The 21,984-nt window shown below is 43.3% G+C and overlaps 1 protein-coding gene across 3 annotated transcripts in view; it reads left to right on the forward strand.

Moving 5' to 3' along the window:
• FANCL (FA complementation group L) overlaps nucleotides 1–21,984 on the forward strand; it is a 235,619-nt gene that overhangs the window by 95,858 nt on the left and 117,777 nt on the right. For all 3 annotated transcript variants that reach the window (XR_012243984.1, XM_073628117.1, XM_073628116.1), the window contains exon 6: nucleotides 7,201–7,297. Coding sequence is in view for 2 of the 3 variants with exons in the window: in XM_073628117.1 (XP_073484218.1) it covers nucleotides 7,201–7,297 (97 nt within the window). In the remaining variant the exon portion in view is untranslated. The remainder of the gene's footprint in view (nucleotides 1–7,200; nucleotides 7,298–21,984) is intronic.

The raw sequence follows: 21,984 nt of genomic DNA on the forward strand, positions 1-21,984 counted from the left end.
CTCACTGGGCCTAATCATCCCTTACTACTTTTAACCTCGGGGGCTAGGACGGGGAAGCCCTGGCCTATACTCAGGTTTTGTTACCGGGACTGTGCTGCTGCTATCCTCCCCTTGGGTTCCCGGCATAATTTCTACACCCTAGATGTCAGATTCTGGACATGAACGATAGGTGTCCCCTGTTAGATTATTAACACCCTATAGAGGCACTGGGAGGGGAGTTGGGTCTTCACCTTCCCCATCCTGGTCTCTATTCCCCCATAGGCCTGCCCACATTTGGTGTAAACCCTATATGGGATAGTGGGCGGTGGCCCAGGGCCCTCATTGTAGCAGAGGGGTGCCCTGAGCCGGGCTTACTGACTAATTATATGGCGGGTTGGCTAGATTCCACCCGCTATGGTGGGTTGTGTTTCCTAACCTGTTCAACTGTGTTGTTTTATATGTTAATGTGTTGTCTTTTTTTTTTTTTTCTTTGTTCTCTCCTTTCTTTTCCTCTCCGCTCTCTCCCTTGTCTCTACCTGGAGTATTCTAAGGCACGCTACTCACCGCATCGCTCACGCCATGATCAGTGGCACTTCCTCTGCTCTGACAGTACTCCTGGGCCTCCATGGTGTCTGTTAAGGTAATATCCTACAATGTCAGGGGTCTTTGCTCTCCACATAAACGGAGTAAGCTGTGGTTGGAATTGAAAAGGCTAGGGGCCCAGATAATATTTTTTCAGGAGACACATTTTACCCCCCAGTCCACAGCTAAACTACCCACCCACTTATTCAACCAGTGGTTCTTAAGCACCTCTACGGTCTCTAAGGCGAAGGGCACAGCCATAACCATACACAAATCATGCCCTTTTCAACCTATATCACATTTTCAGACCCCTTGGGCAGGTTTGTTTTCCTGAAAGGGAAAATAGCCGGGACACTATACACCCTCGCAAACGTATACGCCTCTAACTCCAACCAACTGGCCTTTCTAGATACCACGTTGGAACGACTGAATGAATTCAGGGAAGGACATTTGATCTTAGGGGGAGACTTCAATATCAGCCCGGACCCCCTATTTGACACATCCCATAATCGCTCGACCCACTCGTACGCGTTCCCTAAATGATTTTGAAAAACCCTCCAATCCCACCTTCTGTTTGATAGCTGGTGGGTATTATTCCCCTCAGCCAGGGACTACAGCTACTACTCCAAAGTTCACAATGTATACACCCGTATAGACCTCCTTCTTTGTAGACCAACTCACCCTCGAGCTACTGCAGGCAGCACCGTAGAGAGCATTACTATCTCGGACCACGAGCCAGTGACAGCCACTTTCACCCTGCCGCATGGCACCCAGCGTACATGGTCATGTCGACTAAATGAGAATCTCCTGGATGACACTGCAGTGGCGGCGGGGGTCTCTGATACGCTAACACACTATTTTAAAGAAAATACTACCAATGATGTGAGCGAAGGGATGATCTGGGAGGGACACAAGGCTGTGATAAGGGGAGAGCTTCGCAGGGGGCCAGGTGTAAAAGTGCACGGCAGGCCGACTTTCAGAGAATCCTGAAAGCCGCTACCTCTCCCATAAATACTACGAGCATGGTAACAAGTGCAGTAGGATGTTCGCTAGAGCCCTTCGGAAACGTCAGGCTCAAACTCGCATCCACTTCTGGTGGGGCGGTCTCCCATTCCTCCAAAATTGCCTCCCTATTCCGTAACTATTATGCGCAACTCTATTCATTAAATGCAGATGTGTGACCCGAGATCATGGCCTCTAAACGTCCTGACATTCAGGAGTATCTGGCAGCCTCCGGGGTCCCTTCCCTGTCCAGGGAACAAAAAGTGACGTTGGAGTCCCCCCGTCATGCCCTCTGAAATTGAAGCAACCGTAAAATCATTGCCCAGTGGCAAAAGCCCGGGTCCCGATACACGAAGGTGTACTGCAGCACATTCCTCCCCCTATGAACCGGCTCTATGTGTAGTTACTTTAACTCAATAGCCAAGGGAAACCCGATCCCTTCTGAAGCCTTACTAGCCCACATTACAGTGCTTCCCAAAGAAGGCAAGGACCCCACTTTAGCTCAGAATTACCGTCCAATATCATTATTGAACGTGGACGTTAAAATCCTAGCAAAAATATTAGCTAACTGTCTGAAACACCTCATTTCCCATATTGTGCACCCCGATCAAATTGGCTCTGTCACAGGCCGAGAGGCACATGACAATATGCTCAGAGCTGTCCACCTCATCCATTGGGCATGCAGCAGTTCAAACAGGGCTTATACATCATCCTCTCAACGGATGCAGAGCAGACTTTCAATCGGGTGGACTGGTCATTCTTGAGGGCGGTCCTAGAGACCGTGGAACTAGACACCTACATGCTGACATGGATCATGGCCTTCTACTCCACCCCAAGTGCCCAGGTCAAGGTGAATGGCCTCCTCTCCCCTAGATTCCCGATTAGGAATGGCACGAGACAGGGATGCCCCCTCTCGCCTCTCCTGTTTGCCCTCACATTGGAATCTGCGCAAAATACGGCCTAACCAGGACATCAAATGGCTGACAGTAGGAAACATGGAACACAAATTGTCGGCTTATGCAGATGATGTTCTGTTCCATCTAACGGAGTACCTGATCTCATTGCCAAACCTAATGAGCTCTCTCCAATTTTAAAATCAATTACTCAAAGTCTGAAATTCTACTGATAGTGCTCCCCCCTTCACTTATGGACAACTTACGGGCGGCGTTCCCCTTCACATGGGCTAAATCCTCTATAAAGTACCTGGGTATCCAGTTAACCGATCACTTTGAGATTCTCTACTATAGCAACTACCCTGCCTTACTAGCTACGATCAAAAACGACCTCAAACACTGGACTAAAACCACCTTTACCTGGCTCGGGCGGATGAATATCATTAAAATGAATATTCTCCCCCGAGTGCTATTTGCAGATGCTACCAGTACCTCTGCCCAGCCCCCTCTTCTCCTCGATCACCAGCATGCTCCCGGAATTTGTGTGGACGCAAAGAGACCCCACATAGCTATGAGAGTGCTGAAACACTCAAGAGGGCTGAAGGCTTAGGTATACCAGATATCCGAAGGTACTACAGGGCCATTGTTCTCCAGCGTATTCTGAACTGGCGTTTCCATACTCGCACCAGGCTATGGGTAACCTTGGAAAAGTGCATGGCAGGTAGAGACCTAGCCTATGCTCCGTGGCTGGCTAGGGAACACATTGGGCTGTCAGACACTACTTCTCCCTTAACGACTCAGGCCCTTAAGGTGTGGGAGAGGATTAATGGTATATACTCTGTGCCCCCCCCGTGTCCCCGCTTTCCCCACTTGGGGGCTTTGGCTGGTTTCCCCCTGGAGAACAAATTCTTTAAGAAGTGGGTAGACGACTCTAATGCCCCCTGTGGCAAACTCCTAGAGAATGGTAGACTCCCCACTCCAGACACCCTTGGGGCTCGCCATGGTAGCTTCCCAATGGACTTCTGGCGCCATAAGCAACTTAGCCACTTTTTTGCTACACAGGGCCAATCCATTAGAGCCATCTCTCACCCTTACACCCTTTGAGCTTCTCTTTGCCGGGGAGGAACCCACCCCTCACACTATTTCGGAGCTATACCCGCTATTGGGCTCAGCCGCATCAAAGACTAAACCGGTTTAGGGAATGGGACCTGGGGAGAGAGTTCTCCGAGATGCAGCTGGCTCCCCTGTACTATCTAACACACTCTAGCTTTGAGTCCAGAACACAAGAAACCAATTATAAGATACTGACAAGATGGTACAGGATGCTGGCTTGCACTCGAATTTACCGAGTTTACCCCTCCATATCTGACTGTTGCTGAGAGGCTGCGGCTTCCATGGTGCATTACTCCATATATGGTGGGAATGCCCGAGAATTAAACCCTTCTGGGAGGAAATTAAAACTCCGATACAAGACCTACTGGGAATCGATATCACTCTTTCTCCTCTGCACTTCCTCTTCCACATCCTCCCTATGCCGGTTGGCCAGTATAGGAAGAGCACACTGCTACACCTTCTGAATGCAGCTAAACGTCTGCTCCCCATTTATTGGAAGCACATCCATGTGCCTAGTCGAGAGGAGTGGACCAGGAAGGTGAAGGTGAAGGAGATTAGGGAGGCGGAAGAATGGGTAGCAACTTGTAACGGCACTAGGGAGCGTTTTAACACTATCTGGGCTCCCTGACTGAAACATACCTCCAACATGGGTTTTATCCCCTCTAACCTAGATACCACCCTCCTGGAACTTGCAGAGCCCTCCCTTAGGGGACGTAATGGGCAACACAGTGCAAACCCCTAAGATAGGGACCCTGGAACCGTGAGGACCACCACTCTAGATACACTTTAACCTCTCTGCAAAAGCTGATCGCCGGTTGTGAGCAAGTATTTAAAAGTTCCCAGTGGGGACATAGACACGTGCCAGGCGGACAGGACCTCTTCTCCTCCTTTCCCTCTCTCTCTTACTTTTTGTCTTTCCTACTCTCCTGATTTCTCTGTTATGTTATGGGTTCACGCATGTTTACCTAGACCAGGCTACCTAAAGGTCATCAGGCACCTTCCCACAACTGGGTCCACTTTATCTAAATGGCAGACGCCCCCTCTCCTTATTACAGCGGAGACAGGGCACATAGGGAGGCAAAGCCCCTCTTCTGTGTGTCCATGGGCTGGGTCCCAGCCGGAGAGGGTCAGATGGAGCCTCCTCATGCCCCCCCTCTCCACCGAGGACGCGCAGAGGTCGGCACTCCTTTAAACTCGGGCACCTGGACCCCACCACAAATTTAGGTAGCTACAATACCAGCTAGGTGGTTTATCCCCCTTTCTGGGAAAAGTCATAATAGCATCGGGAAGATATTCATGACTTACCGCAGATTGTTTGGATTTGTATAATTGATTTCTGCCTTACAGTATACTGAGGACAAAGTTTATTGTGTGCATTCACATCATTTGTTATGTTTGTTGTTATAAATAAAGATTATATAAAAAAAAAAAATATATATATAAATATATATATAACTTATATATATATAAACTTTGAAGTAAAGGATTACTTTGACTTTTTATACAGTAAAAGGTCTCATTGAACAGTAGGTTGTTTGGAGATGTACCAAATAATTTTTCTACAGATAGTGACATTTTATAACATTTGGTATCTTAAAAATTCTATTTATATGTTTTTTTTAATATGTTTGTCAGAAGCAACAAACAAGGCTTTCACATTTAAAATGCAAATATGTCTGTCAAAGTTTAATCCAATTTAAATTACCTCATATGAAACGTAATTACATTGTTCAGACTTGGGCAAACAGCATGGAAATCTCCTGATACAGGGCATTTAGAATAGCTGCATCAATGCAAAATATTTAGACACTAATAGACGTACACCTTTGATTTTTTTGTGTGTGGTGTTTACACGTGCCAGCTTTCCATTTTCAGTATAGTTTGAGTAGCTGTGTATACGTTTGTGTGTTGGGAATAGTAGGCAAACAGGTACAGTTGTGCTGGAAGTAGAAAGTTGTGCAAAGTTCTCTTATATCTCATAGACTTTTTATAAAAGCATATAGCATATTGCTCAGGATCTATGTTCTTGACCTTCAAGTTGTCAGTGTACATTTATTTTGGGCAACCTCTGTGGGAATCAGAGGATAAGGTATGCACATAGTGAAAGTTACCAAAATGCAGCTGTTCGCTTGCTGTCTCTACATATTAAAGAGTAACTGAACTCTGTAAGCCATGCCCAAAAAAAGTGAGCAGATGGCACAGGACTGATCACCAGCATTGCCTATGGTCTCCCCACTGGCGATCTCACCCCCCCCCCCCCCCCCCCAATTACTGACTTATGTCTTGTCCTGCACTGTGTCTCTGTGTAGAGGCGCCCATATTAATAGAGGCAGGGCTTTGCTTGTCATGTCAGAGCCTCCAGCAAGCAGAGCAGATATCACCAAATCTCACTCCAAATATCCTGACTCTAGCAGTCAGAGGCAGCAGTGACTTAGATCTCACACTGCAGATATACAGCTATGAAGCTAGGTACAGGAGTGCCTAGGCACTCTTCCATACCAGGAGGTGCACTACTATTATTTTTTTTTTAATCTTTAACTTTATTGAGCAGTTTAGGTAGAGGAGTATATATATATATATATATATATATATATATATATATATATATATATATATATATATATATATATATATATATGTGTGTATATATATATATATATATATATATAATATATTAAAGAAACATAGTGTTTCATGTTTCATCTTACGTGGAGTATAGTGTCACCAAGAAATACAAAAGTTAGGCACCAAAATGTATAAACACACATATAAGCATATCAAACAAACATGTTTCACTTCTCAGGAACAGGGTTATGGTATAACACTAAATGACCCCTCAACACTGTAGCAGTCGATCCAGAATAAGATCCACTGGGGCCACACCCAGAGTATCTAACCATGGTGCCCAGAGCTTATCAAATTTACCAAAATGCCCTCTGTGCTGATAGATACATTTTTCAAGTCATAGGGTATCTCCCATTTGGGATATCTATTAGTTCAGTGTAGGGGGATCAGTCAATTTCCAGTGCCTTAGCATTAACTTGCGTGCCTGAAAAAGGGCCCTAGCTATGGCTTCCTCAGCAGAGAGATCACATAGAATATTTCCCCTTGCGTATGTTCAGAGACATAAGAAGGGAAAGGCTGTGCTTTAGTAATATATGATGCTGTCCTCAACCCAGCCTGCCATCCATCCTCACCACCATGTGCTAGTAAAAAGGGGTGCTGTGTTTGGATTCCAGGGTCCTTTGGCTGTGGGCTAGTCATACTGACCACGCAGTACCCTTTCTCTCTTTATTGCTTTTATACTAGGTATACTAGATCATAGAATATGCTTCAGATCTCTACTTCTCAGGGTGTCCACCTGCCACACATATCTTCTCCATCCACACAGCAGTTTAGGGGTCTCTCTGGTACAAAAGCACCAGGTATCCCTGTAGCTCCTTGTTTAGCAACGGGGCAGATACCCATAAAGAGCTGAGACCAGTACAGTCAATTTGCTTTTGTTTTTAAATAGTAAACCATTACCTTGTTCTTTACAGCTAGACCAAGTGGTCTGAGGTGGCTTTGACCGTTATTTCTCAAAAGATATTTGTAACTGTATTTGTAAACTGTTTTTTTTTCTTTCTTCTAGGTTAGTATTTGTTGACAATGAGTTCAGTACCCTCAAGCTGAAAATAGAAGATTCTACAGCACGAGTGCATCTCATCATTGTAAAGCTGGGAGCTAGAGTTAGTACAATTTTCACTTTTTGCTTACACTTTCTATGCTGCATTTATGTAGTTTGTAGATTCATGAGAATTTCACAGCAAAGCCATGTTCCTTCTTGTTTTATATCTGTTGTAAGCTAAATTGTAAAGGACAGTTTCACATTTTTGATGGCAAATGTAAAGTCAAACATGTTAAAAAAATACATTTTCCAGCTTGTTCTGGTTGGATTCAACACTGGCTCTTTATAGCTGTTTGAAACTTAGTAGATGTGCAGTTTGTTTTGGGTAGAAATATTTTGCAATAAAATGTGTTCACTCGTTTATGATTTGCTTTATGCAGTGTGTTTGAATTGGTAGGGAAAGAAGTAGTTGTGTGAAAAATAGCATGTCCTCCACTGGCCTCTGTGGTTCCTACCTTCAATCCACAATAGTGCCATGGGGAGAGGAACTACAGCAGCCAGCTTATGAAACATTATTTACATTATTTAACACTCCCAGAAGTGGCAAATACTATGGACCATATGAGCTGTTCAAGAAAGCTGAGTCTGAACACACTGGCTGCCAGACAGGTAAGTATGAAGCATCTTTTGCAAGGTCTTGCTGCAATAAGTTCCTCCTGATAAGGTTGACAAGGCTGCTGAACACTGAATTAGGAACTATGACCTAGAGAATTATCAGAAATATATGCCAGCAAGTGACCCAGCTCAGGACAATTTTTTTTAGTCGTCCATTGAAAGACCCCAGAATTCATCATTACCAAGCATGCCTCAGTTTTTTGCCAGCGTCTTAGGAGGTTGGACCCTTTTTCAGCTCTGCTGAGAAAAGTATTTTTTTTTCTCTTGCTAGCTTTTTTCCTTGGAATTTTTCCTCTGTGACTTGAATCAAGGTTTCTTACTACAGTCCTGCTGAGCAGGTATCTATATAACAACTATCCAGATTAAAGTTTCTTCATCATTAGCTTTAGATGCTGTACTCGGACCCTGGCAGAATGGACATTCAGGGCTAACCAGGAATGTGACAGTCAGGCACTGGGCTCTGCATTGTGGCAGTTTTTAGACCAGACTATGTTAGCAGTGGAGAACTTTCCAAGTCCTGAGATTTATATGGTAACTAGGGGCCATTTAAGTTGAAGCACTGGGAGCTACCTCCTCTATTACACCTTTGAGCATCTTTTAAAATCCCCTCACCATCACCACCACCAACAATTTCACAAGGTAAGAGAGCGGGACCAAGTGTGAACGTCTTACCCTCCATCCCAAATTGGTAGTAACTTTAATCTGTCACACTGTGTCAGAATGAGTGGATTCCCTCAAAAAGGACCACTTCGCTATAGTCTCCTTTTCTTAAAGCAGATCTCTGGAGCTTGGTGCTTAAGTTGTGATGGCTCATTTCAAGCATCCAAACTGGTATTTTGTATGGGCTGCTGTCCATCTGGCTCTGTGCATGGGACAGTGATGCGCTTGTGTCACCCGGACACGGCGCATCTCCGATCGGCAGGAGGGCTCTGTGTTTAGCCCTCCTGATTATATGATGGCCATGTCCAATCGCAGTTGCCATGTGATGTAAATACAGCCGGTTGCTAGGCAATTGGCTCTCCTCTCCTCACACAGAAGTTGTCGGTGAGGAGAGGAGAGAGGATCGCTGCAGCCGGCTGGTGTTTTTTACAGCTTTTTACTCACTGATCACCAACATAGTGTCCCCACACAATATCCCCACACAATGTTCCCAAAACACAAGTCCCCAAATAATAAAAACACCTGTCCCTCACATATGTCCCACTAAAATCACAAGTGTCCCAATGATTATCTGCACACATGTCCATGATCACCTGCACACATCTGTACATGATCATTTGCGTACATCTGTCCGTGATTACACGAACCAATTATTATACACTTAACGAAAATTTTTTTACCAAAAACATGTAGCAGAATACATTTTGGCTTAAATTTATGACAAAATTCGATTTTATTGGATTTCTTTTAAAATAGAAAGAAGAAAATATTGGTTTTTTTTTCAAAATTTTTGCTCTTTTTTGCTTATATCGCAAAAAATAAAAAATGGAGTCGTGAGTAAATACCACCAAAAGAAAGCTCTATTTGTGCAAACAAAATGATAAAAATTTCATTTGGGTACAGCGTAGCATGACCGCGCAATTGTCATTGAAAGTGCAAGAGCGCTGAAAATTGGTCTGGGAAGGAAGGGGGTGAAAGTGCCCAGTATTGATATGGTTAAGGAGGATAGATTTCTTCATCGTTGGCTTTTCTTTTTATGAACCTGTCAATGGCAGTTTCCCACTTCTAAGTTGGAATGCTTTTTGAAATCCTGACTGTGGTTGAATTCCTGTGTCCCTCAATATATGAGACATAAAATATGCTTTTTGGATTTGCCATAAAATCTTGATCTTGGAGCCCACGGGGGAGTACAGGTCCCACCCCTCTTTTCTGTCTTTGCTTTGCTCTTGATACTGCTTTTCCACAAACTGAGGCATGTTGGGTACAGGAGATGGCTTACAAATCTCCACATTTCCTGTAAGCATCAGTACAATGCAGCATTATCTGAATACCTGTGTCTCTCAGTTGTTTTTGAGGCATTTTTTTTTTCTTTTGGTTTCTTCAAAAAGAGTTTAAGCCAATGTTTCTCATCTTTTTTTTCAGTCAAGGCACCCTTTAAAAGTATGGACAGTCTCAAGACACCCCATTCTAAAATGTAAAAAAATATTTTAATAGTGTGTCGATGCGGCAGCATCGACACACACATAGGACACCCAAAATTAGAGGTTATTTATGCCTCCAAAGTAAATACATTTTTCCACACTAGTACCGACTAGTATTCCAGTGTTTCTCCGCTCCCTCAGTTTCTCTCCATCACTCAGCTAATGTGACCACAGTGTTGACGGAGGGGGCAGGGGAGGGTCAAACAAGGATGCTGTGCAGGTGATCAATATCCTTCTTATCAACACCGATGACATAATTGGTTGTTAGGTTGCCGGTGGCTGGAAGGTCGAAATGGTGCACAATAAAAACCTGTGGCTTTGTGTAACTAAAAAGCAGACTTGAGCCACCTGTTGGCTTGTATACATTTTTAGGCATTTTGCCAAGGCACCCCTGAAGAAACCTCAAGGCATCTCGGGGGGAGGGGGGGGGGGGGCTGGGCACCCTGGTTAAAAAAGGCTGCTTTACCCTATTCAAAAATAAAAAAGAAAGTTTGGACTATACGTGCACTTTAACAATAGTAGACATAAAGATTAGAATTTAGCAAGATACTTAGGACTTTACATTTGAGCTGCCTCTCATACATTGCAGTGTCTATCTTAACCCAATAAGTCCACTGTGCCTAGGCAATCTGAGTGGAAGTTCTGCCAGTTTTGGGAACATAGTTTTTGTAGCTGCTGGCTTAACCACTTCCCGCGCAATGACGTTATGGACTTTGAGTGGGGATATCTGAATGATGCTTGCAGCTACAGGCATCATCCAGATATCATCTTTTTCAGCCGACGATCCTGTGCACTGTTAGGACAATCATAGCAGCAGTTCAGCCGCTTGATCGTTCTTGCAGGCAAAGGGAGGGGACGTCCCCCCACTACCTCCACCCCCTGGTGCTTCTCCAGGCTCTCCCGTACGATCGGCGAACCAGACAACGAATTGGTTGCCGCCAGAAGTTTACCATAGAGATTTCTGGTGACCAGATGGCCCCCAGTCATCTCTATGACCCTCAAAAGCCCTTATTGGCCCCACATCTCTCTGTCACGCACTATTCCTATTACAAGGGATGTTTGCATTCCTTCTTATGGGAATAAAAGTGATCAAAACTTTTTTTTTTTTTTTAAAGAGAAAGTGTAAAAATAAAAGTAAAATAAAGAATAAAAAAAAAAAAATTAAAGCGCCCCCTTGCTCGCGCACAGAAGCAAACGCATATATATGTCGCGCCCACATATGTAAACAAAGTTAAAATCACAAATGTAAGGTATTGCCGCTTGCATTGGAGCAAAAGCAACAATTCTAGCCCAAGACCTCCTCTGTAACTCTAAACATGTAACCTGTATAAAATTTTAGAGCGTCGCCTATGGAGATTTTTTAGTACTAAAGTTTGGCGCAATTCCACGAGTTTGCACAATTTTAAAGCATGACATGTTGGATATCTATTTACTTGGCGTGACATCTTTCACATTATACAAAAAAATTGGGCTAACTTTACCGTTTTTTTTTTTTTTTTTTAGTTCACGAAAGGGAAAAAAAAAGCTTTTGAAAAATCGCTGCGCAAATACCGTGTGACATAAAAAGTTGCAACAACCGCCATTTTATTCCTTAGGGTCTCTGCTAAAAAACATATATAGTGTTTGGGGGTTCTGAGTAATTTTCTAGAAAAAAATGGTGATTTTTACATGTAGGAGCGAAGTGAGTTTAACAAGACTCATGGCCACTCATTTAAATTAGAAGAAAAGAGGTTTAACCTTAAACTACGTAGAGGGTTCTTTACTGTAAGAGCGGCATAGATGTGGAATTCCCTTCCACAGGCTGTGGTCTCAGCGGGGAGCATCGATAGTTTCAAGAAACTATTAGATAAGCAAATGAATGACCGCAACATACAGGGATATACAATGTAATACTGATATATAATCACACACATAGGTTGGACTTGATGGACTTGTGTCTTTTTTCAACCTCACCTACTATGTAACTATGTAAGTGCCAGAATTGGGCCGAATGGGAAGTGGTTAAAATTTTCAGAAATATGACCTGAGCAATGCTGCTATCTAAAGGTGCCCTTGTGCTCCTTCATCTAGAGTGGGGTACTCTAATACAGGAGGTGTGTTACTGCCCAGATACACATTTGCATGTGTTTTTTTTTTTTTGTTTTTGTTTTTTTTTTATCTGCTCGGTGTTCATTTTTAAATATCTGTTTTGGCTTGACTGACCAGCTATAGTATATATTTATTTGTTTTACCAGAATTTGTCTGTGCAGAGTCTGTGCAGTCAGGTTTGTGATCCAGACAACAACTCAGAGAAACCCTTGACCTCTACTCTATCGACGGGGCAGATTTATTAAGAACACTACTGAAAACAGCCCCATAGCCTGCTGAATGCATAATGAAGGAGCAGCAGCCCACTGATGAGATTCTACTTTATCTCATCTCTCTCTGCTCCTGTCAACACATGTGCATTTCAGCAAAGCCGGATTGGCTCCTAGATGCTGGCCCTCCTCAATTCTGAGTGTATTACAAGAGTTTAATATCACGTTTGCTTACCTGAAAAAGTTACAATTCAATATACATTTGCTGGTTTTTAAATAATACATAACTGCATTAACTTGTGTTCTATATCTGCCTAGAGATCAGCTTTAAACTTTTAGAGATCGATAAAATGAAGGAAAAGACTTGTAAAATCTGGAGCAACATTTTTTACACAGAAAAATGTTAGTTGCTTGGTTTTATTAGCAGAATCAAGATTTCTAACTTTTTTTTTTATTATCATTATTTTAATATATTTTTATTAACTTTTCAGAGTCCTTGCATTACAAAAGTACAAAAATGTGCGGAAGTAACGAACCGTACGTCAATTAACATATAGAATATTATTATTATACAGGATTTATATAGCGCCAACAGTTTGCGCAGCGCTATACAACATGAGGGCAGACAGTACACTTACAATACAAATCAATACAGGAGGGATCAGAGGGCCCTGCTCATTAGAGCTTACAATCTAGAAGGGAGGTTCAAGTGGAAACAAAAGGTAATAACTGTGGGGGATGAGCTAATGGAGAAAATGAAACAATTGTTAGGTGTAGAATAGGATACAATTAACTCTAGGTATTGTACCTTCATGAAGATTGATAATCTCTTCCATACTAAATTTAATTTGTATGTTAACCTCCCTGGTGGTATGATTATTTGGGATTTTAGGTGCTGAAAGCAGTACAATTATTTTGCATGGAAATTTGGCGTTTTATATTGTAGGCCTGTAATTCTTAACAATAACACACTTAAATCTGTCCACCAAGAGTCTAGTAGATATCCCGGGTATGATGGAGTTTGAAACAAAAACATAAATTATAATATAATAAATAAATATAAATAAAAAAAATAATATAATAATAATAAAATAAATTTCCCCACAATTCACTATCGCTCAATTCTGCAAGTGTTCTAATTTACTATCGCTGTTTTCTAGCTGGTCTAAAACCACTTTTGATGTAAAGGGACACTTTTTGGTTGCTATGGACAATCTCAAGTTTCCAGGCAGAAACAGTTTATATAATATAAAACTGCATGCAGGGCATTGGACAAAGCACTGGGGACAAAAGGGATGTGAAATAATTTCATACAGTACTGTAATCTGTAAGGTTACAGTACTGTATGTGTTATGATTTTTACATTTTTTTTTTAATTTGCCACCAGGCTCTGCTCCCCGTGCGTTGCGACGCTCGCAGGGAATGGAGCCTGGCACAGAAAAGCTTCAGAGGAGGACAGAGCCCGCAGACGCAGCGGGGGACATCGCAGGGTCCTGGGGACAAGGTAAGTATACTGCACCAGGATCCTGCAATGATGTGTGGCTTGGGGTTACCGCTAATGGTGCTGAAATTTAACCCCGAGCCACACTCGGGAAAACCGTCAGGGAGGCTACAGATGTATTGAAAGAAAAAACAAACAAAAAGGAAATATAAGATATAACCAATAACACACAGAGCTACACCGTCACTGTTCAGGTGGTAAACTTAAGTAGACATTGAGATGGTTGTGCAATGAGTTTGATTTTTGATATGGTTGTTTATTGAGTTTGATTTTTGATATACCAGTTGCACCAGGGTCTCCCATAATGAGTTAGCAGCCTTATAATTGCCTTTAGACGAGGCAAATAGAAAGTCATAGGTGACATTATCATGGGTTAATTGATTCACCTCTTTTATAGATGGTGTATTGGGATTCTTTCAATATCTGACTAATAGTAAACGGGTTGCTAGCAGGATATGTATAATCGGTCCTCTTAATTTATGAGGGGTATTGTCCAAATCCAAGGAGAATAGCGCTGCTCCAGGAGAAAGGGCAATTGTGATCCCATAAATTTGGTTAACTAGGCGGAACATCTCCAACCATAGGGAAGACGTAGCTGGACATGTCCAAAGTGTATGATGGAGTGTACCGACCGCTCCACATTGTCTCCAACACAAAGGTTAACTTGTGGTGATAATTTTGAAATCCTGTGGGGCGTAAGATACCACCGTAGTAGTATTTTTTAGGGGGTCAGTTCCTACATGTTTATATCTTTGGTGGCAGAATAAGTGAAGATGAGTGCAGATTGCCATTGTTCATGTGTGTATGTTGTGCCAAGATCATGTTACCAGGCTTTTATGGGGGTTGTTTTGGTAAATTCATCTTTATTGTTCAATGTCTTGTATAATAGAGAAATACCTTTGGTGTTCGAATGGGGTTTAGTAAAAAATGGTGTAATTCGCCAAGGTAATATGTGATGTGAAGGGTTAGAGCGAAAGAAGTGTACTATTTGCATATATGTGAAGGAATACCGGGAGGACAACCCATATTCTATCTGCAGAGCTCTGAAAGTTTTGGTGGCTGGACCTATTTGGATATCATCCAGCCATTTGATCCCTTTTTTATCCCATTGTACAATGGCTATATCAGGAACCATCCAAGGAAGACTCATGAAAGGGAATTGGTAAGTGATTCTTTCTGAGCTGTCTAAAGGTATGTTTAATAAAGCATGCCATGCTTGAACCATGGCTCTGATTGGGGGGGGCACCTTAATATTGGTACTTTTAAGAAAGCGGCTAGCCATTAAAAAGTGGTATAAGTTGTTACCTTGTACCTGATGTCTCTTCAATAGCACCCATAGGTTATTTTGTGGTTGGTGGAACCAAGCTTTTAGTTGAGAGAAGATCTGCAAGGCAGTAGTCTCTAAGTACCACATGTCCCATTCCCCCTGCTCTCCTTGTAGTTTTGAGTTTATTAAATGCACATCTGCCCTTTTTGCCCTGCCATAAAAACAGAAAAGGGTAAAGTCCTGTATAAATAGAGTAGTTGTAGTAGTAAAACCATTTTGAAGGCTGACAGTCTTCCAGTCCAAGACAGCTCTGATTTTGCTATGTTTTGAGCGGAGAACGTCTAATGCCCCGTACACACGGTCGGATTTTCCGATGGACAATGTCCGATCGGAGCATGTTGTCGGAAATTCCGACCGTGTGTGGGCGCCATCGGACATTTTCCATCGGATTTTCCTACACACAAAGTTGGACAGCAGGAGATAAAATTTTCCGACAACAAAATCCGATCGCGTCAATTCCGACCGTGTGTGGCCTGTTCCGAGGCACAAAGTGCCACGCATGCTCAGAAGAAATTCCGACACGGGACAGCTCGTTCTGGTAAACTTAGCGTTCGTAATGGATACAGCACTTTCGTCACGCTGCAATGTTAAAAATGGTTTAATACAGCGCACTCTCTTCTTCTTTATAATGTGACAAGAATTAAGTCGTTTTGCTGCTCATATTCACACACACTTCTCACAAAGTTTTATTTGTGTTTTTTTAGTGGGATTCCCTCAATATATTCTTATTAGTTGTCACATCTGACAGTTTTTTATTTTTTTTTTATTTATTTTTTTTGGATTTTCAGCCTTTTTTTTTCTTTAATGTTTGGATTTTTTCCAAGGCTGATCTTTGTTCAATGTTATTTTTATTTTTACTCCAGAATATTTTTGGGTGTGTTTTGTGTGTCAAGTTACCCCAACACCATTGATATCTTTTATTATTTAATCTCAAGGAGATTGTTTGTTGGTGGTGTCCCTTGTTCATTTCACATTGTATATTTGAAATATACCTGAATCCTCACAAACAAACTGTCCTTTTTGAAGTAAAACACATAGGAGAGTATAATTCAAAACAAAAATCCTTTATTAAGGGATCAGAACCAAACAAAGAGGAAGGCAACACTGGATCAAAATGAGAAATTAGCGAAGCCTGGGACCCCCACGGCAGACATCAATTCTTCAACATCAAAATTGGTGGCCTGAGGAGTCCATATGTAAGGGAGGGCAATCTGGTCCAGAATTCGCAGAGATCCGGATAGTAGCAGATGACATCTGTCTCCCCAGGCTGTGGTACCACAAGAGGCTGCATCTTTTGGCCGACCAGACTGAACCCAGGGCAATCACTGTCTGGTCTTCCTTCCACACTTCCTTCCGGGCTGTGGCTGTGCAGTTGGAGATGTGGCAGGAGGAGGAGTAGGACCTGGAGGAGGACTGGGGGGACCTGGAGGAGAGGGAGGAGGAGGAGGAGGACCTGCAGGAGGAGGAGGACCATCCCAAAGCTGTGTGTGAGGTGTAATTTGGCCCCTCATACCTTTCTCCAGAGCCTCTGATATGAGGGCCTCACACATGGCTTTTTGGCCCTCCTCCATCCTCTGCATTTTATATGCTATGAATGCAGCAATGTTCTCCTGCCTGGTGTGGGGTGCTCCCAGGACCTCTGTAGCCCTCCAAAAGAATGCTATAGCCGCCTCCTCTAGGGTACTCGTCCTACTGCCACTTTCTGTTTTCAGGTGTGGTGGAGAGACCTTGATATCAGCCAGCCGGCTCGGCCCGGCCACCTCCTGGCTGAGACTTCCCTGTGTATGAAAAAGGGACATGGTTTTAGTTGTTGCTTCATCAATCACAATCCTAAATTAGTACTTCCAACTAACATCTAGTTAATATCATTGATTGGACAAGCAGAAATATTTAGAGGAATGCTATACCTGGCTCAATCTGGGCTCCTCCATGTGTTGTTGCCTGGAAGGCCCAGGTTGGGCGTCAGAAGCCTCAGCCGGGGGGGAAGGAAGCGTGGAAGGAAGACTGGAGAGGGATGGCCTGGGTTCAGTCTGGCCTGCCAGAAAGTGCAGCCTGTCGTAGTACAATATCCTGGGGACATAGATGTCATCTGCTGCTCCGGATCTCTGTGAATCCAGGACCTTCTTGCGCTCCCTTAGATATGTGCTCCTCAGGCCACCAATTAATATCTTTAAATAGGTGATGTCTGCCGTGGGGATCACCTGCTTCACAATTTCACACAATTGCTCCAGTGCTGCCTTCCTCTTTGCTTGGTTCTTGAAATGGGGGTGGGTAATCTCCCACAGACATGGCAGCTCACTTAGCATATCTATGAATACTGACATGAAGTCATTTCATTAAGATATCCATGTTCACTGCAAGACACAACACAAGACAAAGCCTAATGTCAGACAAAACTCTCCTAATCTTGTTACAATATAGGCCTCAATCTAGAAGCAGTATAGGCACAAGTTTGTCTCTTACCTTCGTTCTTACGATCGGCGCGTCCAATGCTCCTTCCTCCGCTCACAGATCGTACATAATACGCACGCGTGTTACGCTTTATACACACTGCGCATGCGTGTAACTCCGCCCGCCCCTGACGTTCTTTCTAGTGTATTCCCCGCCCCTTTTCGTTCGGCGCAGTGGGGGAAGAGCATGATGGCGGAGTTACAACAGGTGCGTGATAATAATTCTAACAACGAGGAGGAGGAGGAGGAAAGCCCGGATCCAGGCACGTCCCGATCCAGAAGGAGGCGTTTTAAGGCCACAAATATGTTGTTTGGGGAGATGTTGGAGATGGTCGACATCATGAAGAAGTCCGAAAAATATGAAAATATGGGCCTTACCCCAACCCCAACATCCGAAAGGCCAAGATCATGGCGAAAGTGGTCAGGAGCCTTGAGAGGAATTTCGGGGTACGATGATCGAAAGATCAGCTCAGGAAGCGGTGGTCGGACCTGAAGTTAAGAGAGCCAGAGCAGTACCGAAAGATCCGGAGAGTGCTGCAAAAAAGTAAGTAGTTGTGCTGTGTTCCTATTCTTTCTGTCTTTATTCCGTTCGTTCTGCTCCATATGCTTTTAGTAATTGTAACGTTTCAAAAGGTCAACTTTAATGTTCATGGGCCCATTATTCGTTCGTATCAAACATTTTTCTTTCGGCCTCTAGAACACCATTGCATTTTCACACATTTTTGGGGGCCTACTTGGATGCCAAATATTTGTTTGTGTAGATGGGTTTGTTACTAGAATGAAATGCTAACTAGATTGTGTGTAAGGAGAGGACACTGAGCAGCTGTTTTCACATCTGGACACTGGAGCACTAGTGTGGGACCCCAGAACACCCTTTTTATTAGGGGGGGCCACACAGGTGCTCCAGTGTATACTATAGGGGGGCTACATCTGTGAAGCTTGTAACAAACAGGTAAAGTATTGCAGCTTGACAAAGGCAATAAAAAATATACATCTTGGAACTCGGCTAAAATAGACAATTGTACCCCACTTCCAAGCAATGTTTCCTATTTCTAGTTCTACCATCAAATATCTGTGTGCTAATTATACCATTTTTGTTTTACATAGGGGAGAAAAGACTGGGAGGACACCCCTCATCCCAGGAGACCAGAGACCCCCCCCCCTCTGGAAGAAGGGGAAATACCAACCCAAGAAGCTGAGCAGGAGGAAGAAGAAGACGTGGTGGAGATTGGCACCACAACAGGTGAGTGTCTGCGACCACAGACTCAGGTAAAAGAGATGGATGGTGGCATATTTTTGAGACCTTTTTTTTTGTTCTTTATCTCTTTTTAGGTGATCGTGATCCAGAACGCTTTACATCTGAAAGTGCCCAGATACTCATCGGGGAGATCATGGGGTGTAATCTCCAATTGCAAAACATCCAGCAACAAATCACTGATGTTATTAAAAAAAATAATAACATCACTGATGTTTTGGGGCGAATTTAAACCCCACAAAATCACCTGTTTTATGTTACTAAAATTTTTACAATGTTTAGAAAAGCCAAATTTGGAGGATGCACACAGTGTGCCAACATGTGCTATCTGCCATCACGGGAGATCAATGGACGCGTTTTGGGGGTGCAACCCCTTCCTCAATTATAAAGTCGCATTGAGGAAGGGCTTGCTCCCCCAAAACACGTCCCTTGATCCCCCCTGATGGCAGATAGCACATGTTGACATTCGTAAATTGGTGTGCATCTTCCAAATTTGGCTTTTCCAGGGGTGATTTCCCCCCATCTGAACGCTATATCAAACACAGTTCCTAAATACTCATGTCTGATATAGCCTTCAGGTTTTACCATATGTGAACTTTGTAAGTTCAAGTTTTTTGGCTTTCTTGTTGCTTTTACACAGGCCTGTTTTATCTGAAATGGATATTTCGATTTTTGATAATGCTACTGCAAACATTGTTATACAACAAACATGTTGGTTTGTTTTAAAAACCTTGCGTAAATGCACATGTGATTGTGCAGCTATAAAAAAGTGCCTTACTCAAGAATGTGTGGATTATTGTCTCAACACTACAACACTTTTGGGGTGATGTAATTGCTGTTTTATGCACAAATGGGGGTTATTTCCTAAGGGCAATTACACTTTGCACTACAAGTGCAGGTTCAGTGCAGTTGCAAGTGCACTTGTAGTGAAATGTGTTTTGGCATTTAGGAAGTACCAGCCAACACTATTTTTTATAAGGTTACCCAATCACGACATTTTCTGCACTCAAAACATTTCTGTCAGGGTCAGCTAAAACAAACACAAGCAGTAAATGTCCACCAAGAATTTCTTTTGTTTGTTTTTTATTTGAAAAAGGTTTCACAGATTCTCTGGCATATTGATAGCCCCCCTACCCGCAAAGAACTCCAGGTAGCGTAACCGGACATCACGGGCATTCAGGGAGGGCAAGCCAGGAACGGCCACTTTCAAGCACCGTCAGTGTTGATGGATTTGGGATTCCGGCCTCAGGCCCAACTGAGCCAGCATAGTTGGCTGAATGTTTTCTTAAAAAATTATGGAGAACACAGCAGGCAAGTATTATATGGTTCAGTTTATACTCCGCCATATGGATGGGTGTCAGAAATAATCGGAACCGGCTGGCCAGGATTCCAAATGTGTTCTCCACCACTCTTCGGGCTCTGGCCAGCCGGTAATTAAAAACCCTCTGTTCCGGGGTGAGGGTCCTCATCGGGAATGGCCGTATCAGGTGGTCCCCCAGCGCAAATGCTTCATCAGCAACGAACACAAATGGGAGACCTTCAACATTGTCCTCTGGAGGTGGCAAGTCCAAGCTGCCATTCTGGAGACGCCTGTAGAACCATCGGACATCCGGCCATTCTTCCCCACGTCCACATACAAGAAGTCGTAATTAGCCGACACCACCGCCAACATCACTATACTATTAAACCCCTTGTAATTATAATAGTACGACCCCGAGTTGGGTGGTGGGACGATGTGGACGTGTTTCCCATCAATTGCCCCTCCGCAGTTAGGAAAGTCCCACCGCTGGGCAAAGTGGGAGGCCACAGTCTGCCATTCCTGTGGCGTGGAAGGAAACTGTTGAGGAAAAAACAATAAACATTACTATTTTTTCACAGAAACATGGCAAGCAGATTATACACAAACATTATGGGGCAAGCTCCAGATAGCATTTAATAAGGGGAATTTAACAAGGCCAAAGTATAAGGTACACCTATCATATTCCCCCTCCCCCCCTCTCATGGGCCATTTCTAACATTATAGGGGGGGGGAACTCTTGGACAGGTAACCCTCTTCACTTCATTGAGAGATGAATGCCTAAATACAGGGTATTACTTGGAACAGCCCCTCCTTAGTTACACTATTAGCAGACCACTGGACAGGTAAGAAGTGTCTGAATACAAAGATATAAATACACATTGTACACATTTGAGGACATTTGGACATTCTGCTATTACCTATCAAGATAATAATAGGATACAAAAACTTTAAACAGTTCCATTGGAAAGTATACAGGCAGGCCCTTGCACTACATGCTTTGGGGAATTCATCCATAAATATGACCAGTAAAGAGATGGGTATAGTGTGTATGGGTTTGGCAAAGTCAGCAGATAGATGATTGAGGATAGAGAATTGGGATCAGCTGACTTAGCAGTTGGGGGGAGGGAGGGTTACCCAAAATTTGTGGACACCACAAAAAAAGCCTCTGGCACTCTGCCTGAATTTAAAGCTAAAATAACATTAACAAACATTTTAGGGGGTGTTTGGGGTAAAGCACTACCATGGAGCTGATAAAATACATTGTTAAGTGACTACATTAGGTGAATATAGGGGCAGGAGACACCATGCTGGAGAGGTTATTGAAGGGCAAATATGTATGAAGGACATAAAATAATAATTACATAAAAATCCAGCATGCATGAGGACAAAGGGGACATTCACAGCATATTACAATCATGGTAATTAGGGAATGAGGAAAGAAATACAAGATATTATCAAACATTCAATACAATAAAATGCGATATAAAAGGAAAAAAATCTTACCTTCATATACTCCTTCTGCAGGACCTGGATGATGGCAGAACAGGTCTCTGGGATGATGATACCCAGAGCCTGGGGGGAGATGCCGGTCGAGAACTTCAAGTCCTGCAGACTTCTCCCTGTGGCCAAATACCGCAAGGTAGCGACCAACCTCTGCTCCGGAGTGATGGCTTGCCTCATGCAGGTATCCTGCCTGCTGATATAGGGGGTCAGCGAAGCCAACAAACGGTGAAATACGGGGTCCGTCATCCTGAGAAAGTTCCTGAAATCATCAGGATTATTCTCACGGATCTCACGGAGCAAAGGCATATGAGAGAACTGGTCACGCTGAAGCAACCAATTCTTGGTCCATGAACTCCTCC

Source organism: Aquarana catesbeiana, linkage group LG04 (assembly GCF_042186555.1).
Source record: "Aquarana catesbeiana isolate 2022-GZ linkage group LG04, ASM4218655v1, whole genome shotgun sequence".
NCBI lineage: Eukaryota > Metazoa > Chordata > Amphibia > Anura > Ranidae > Aquarana > Aquarana catesbeiana.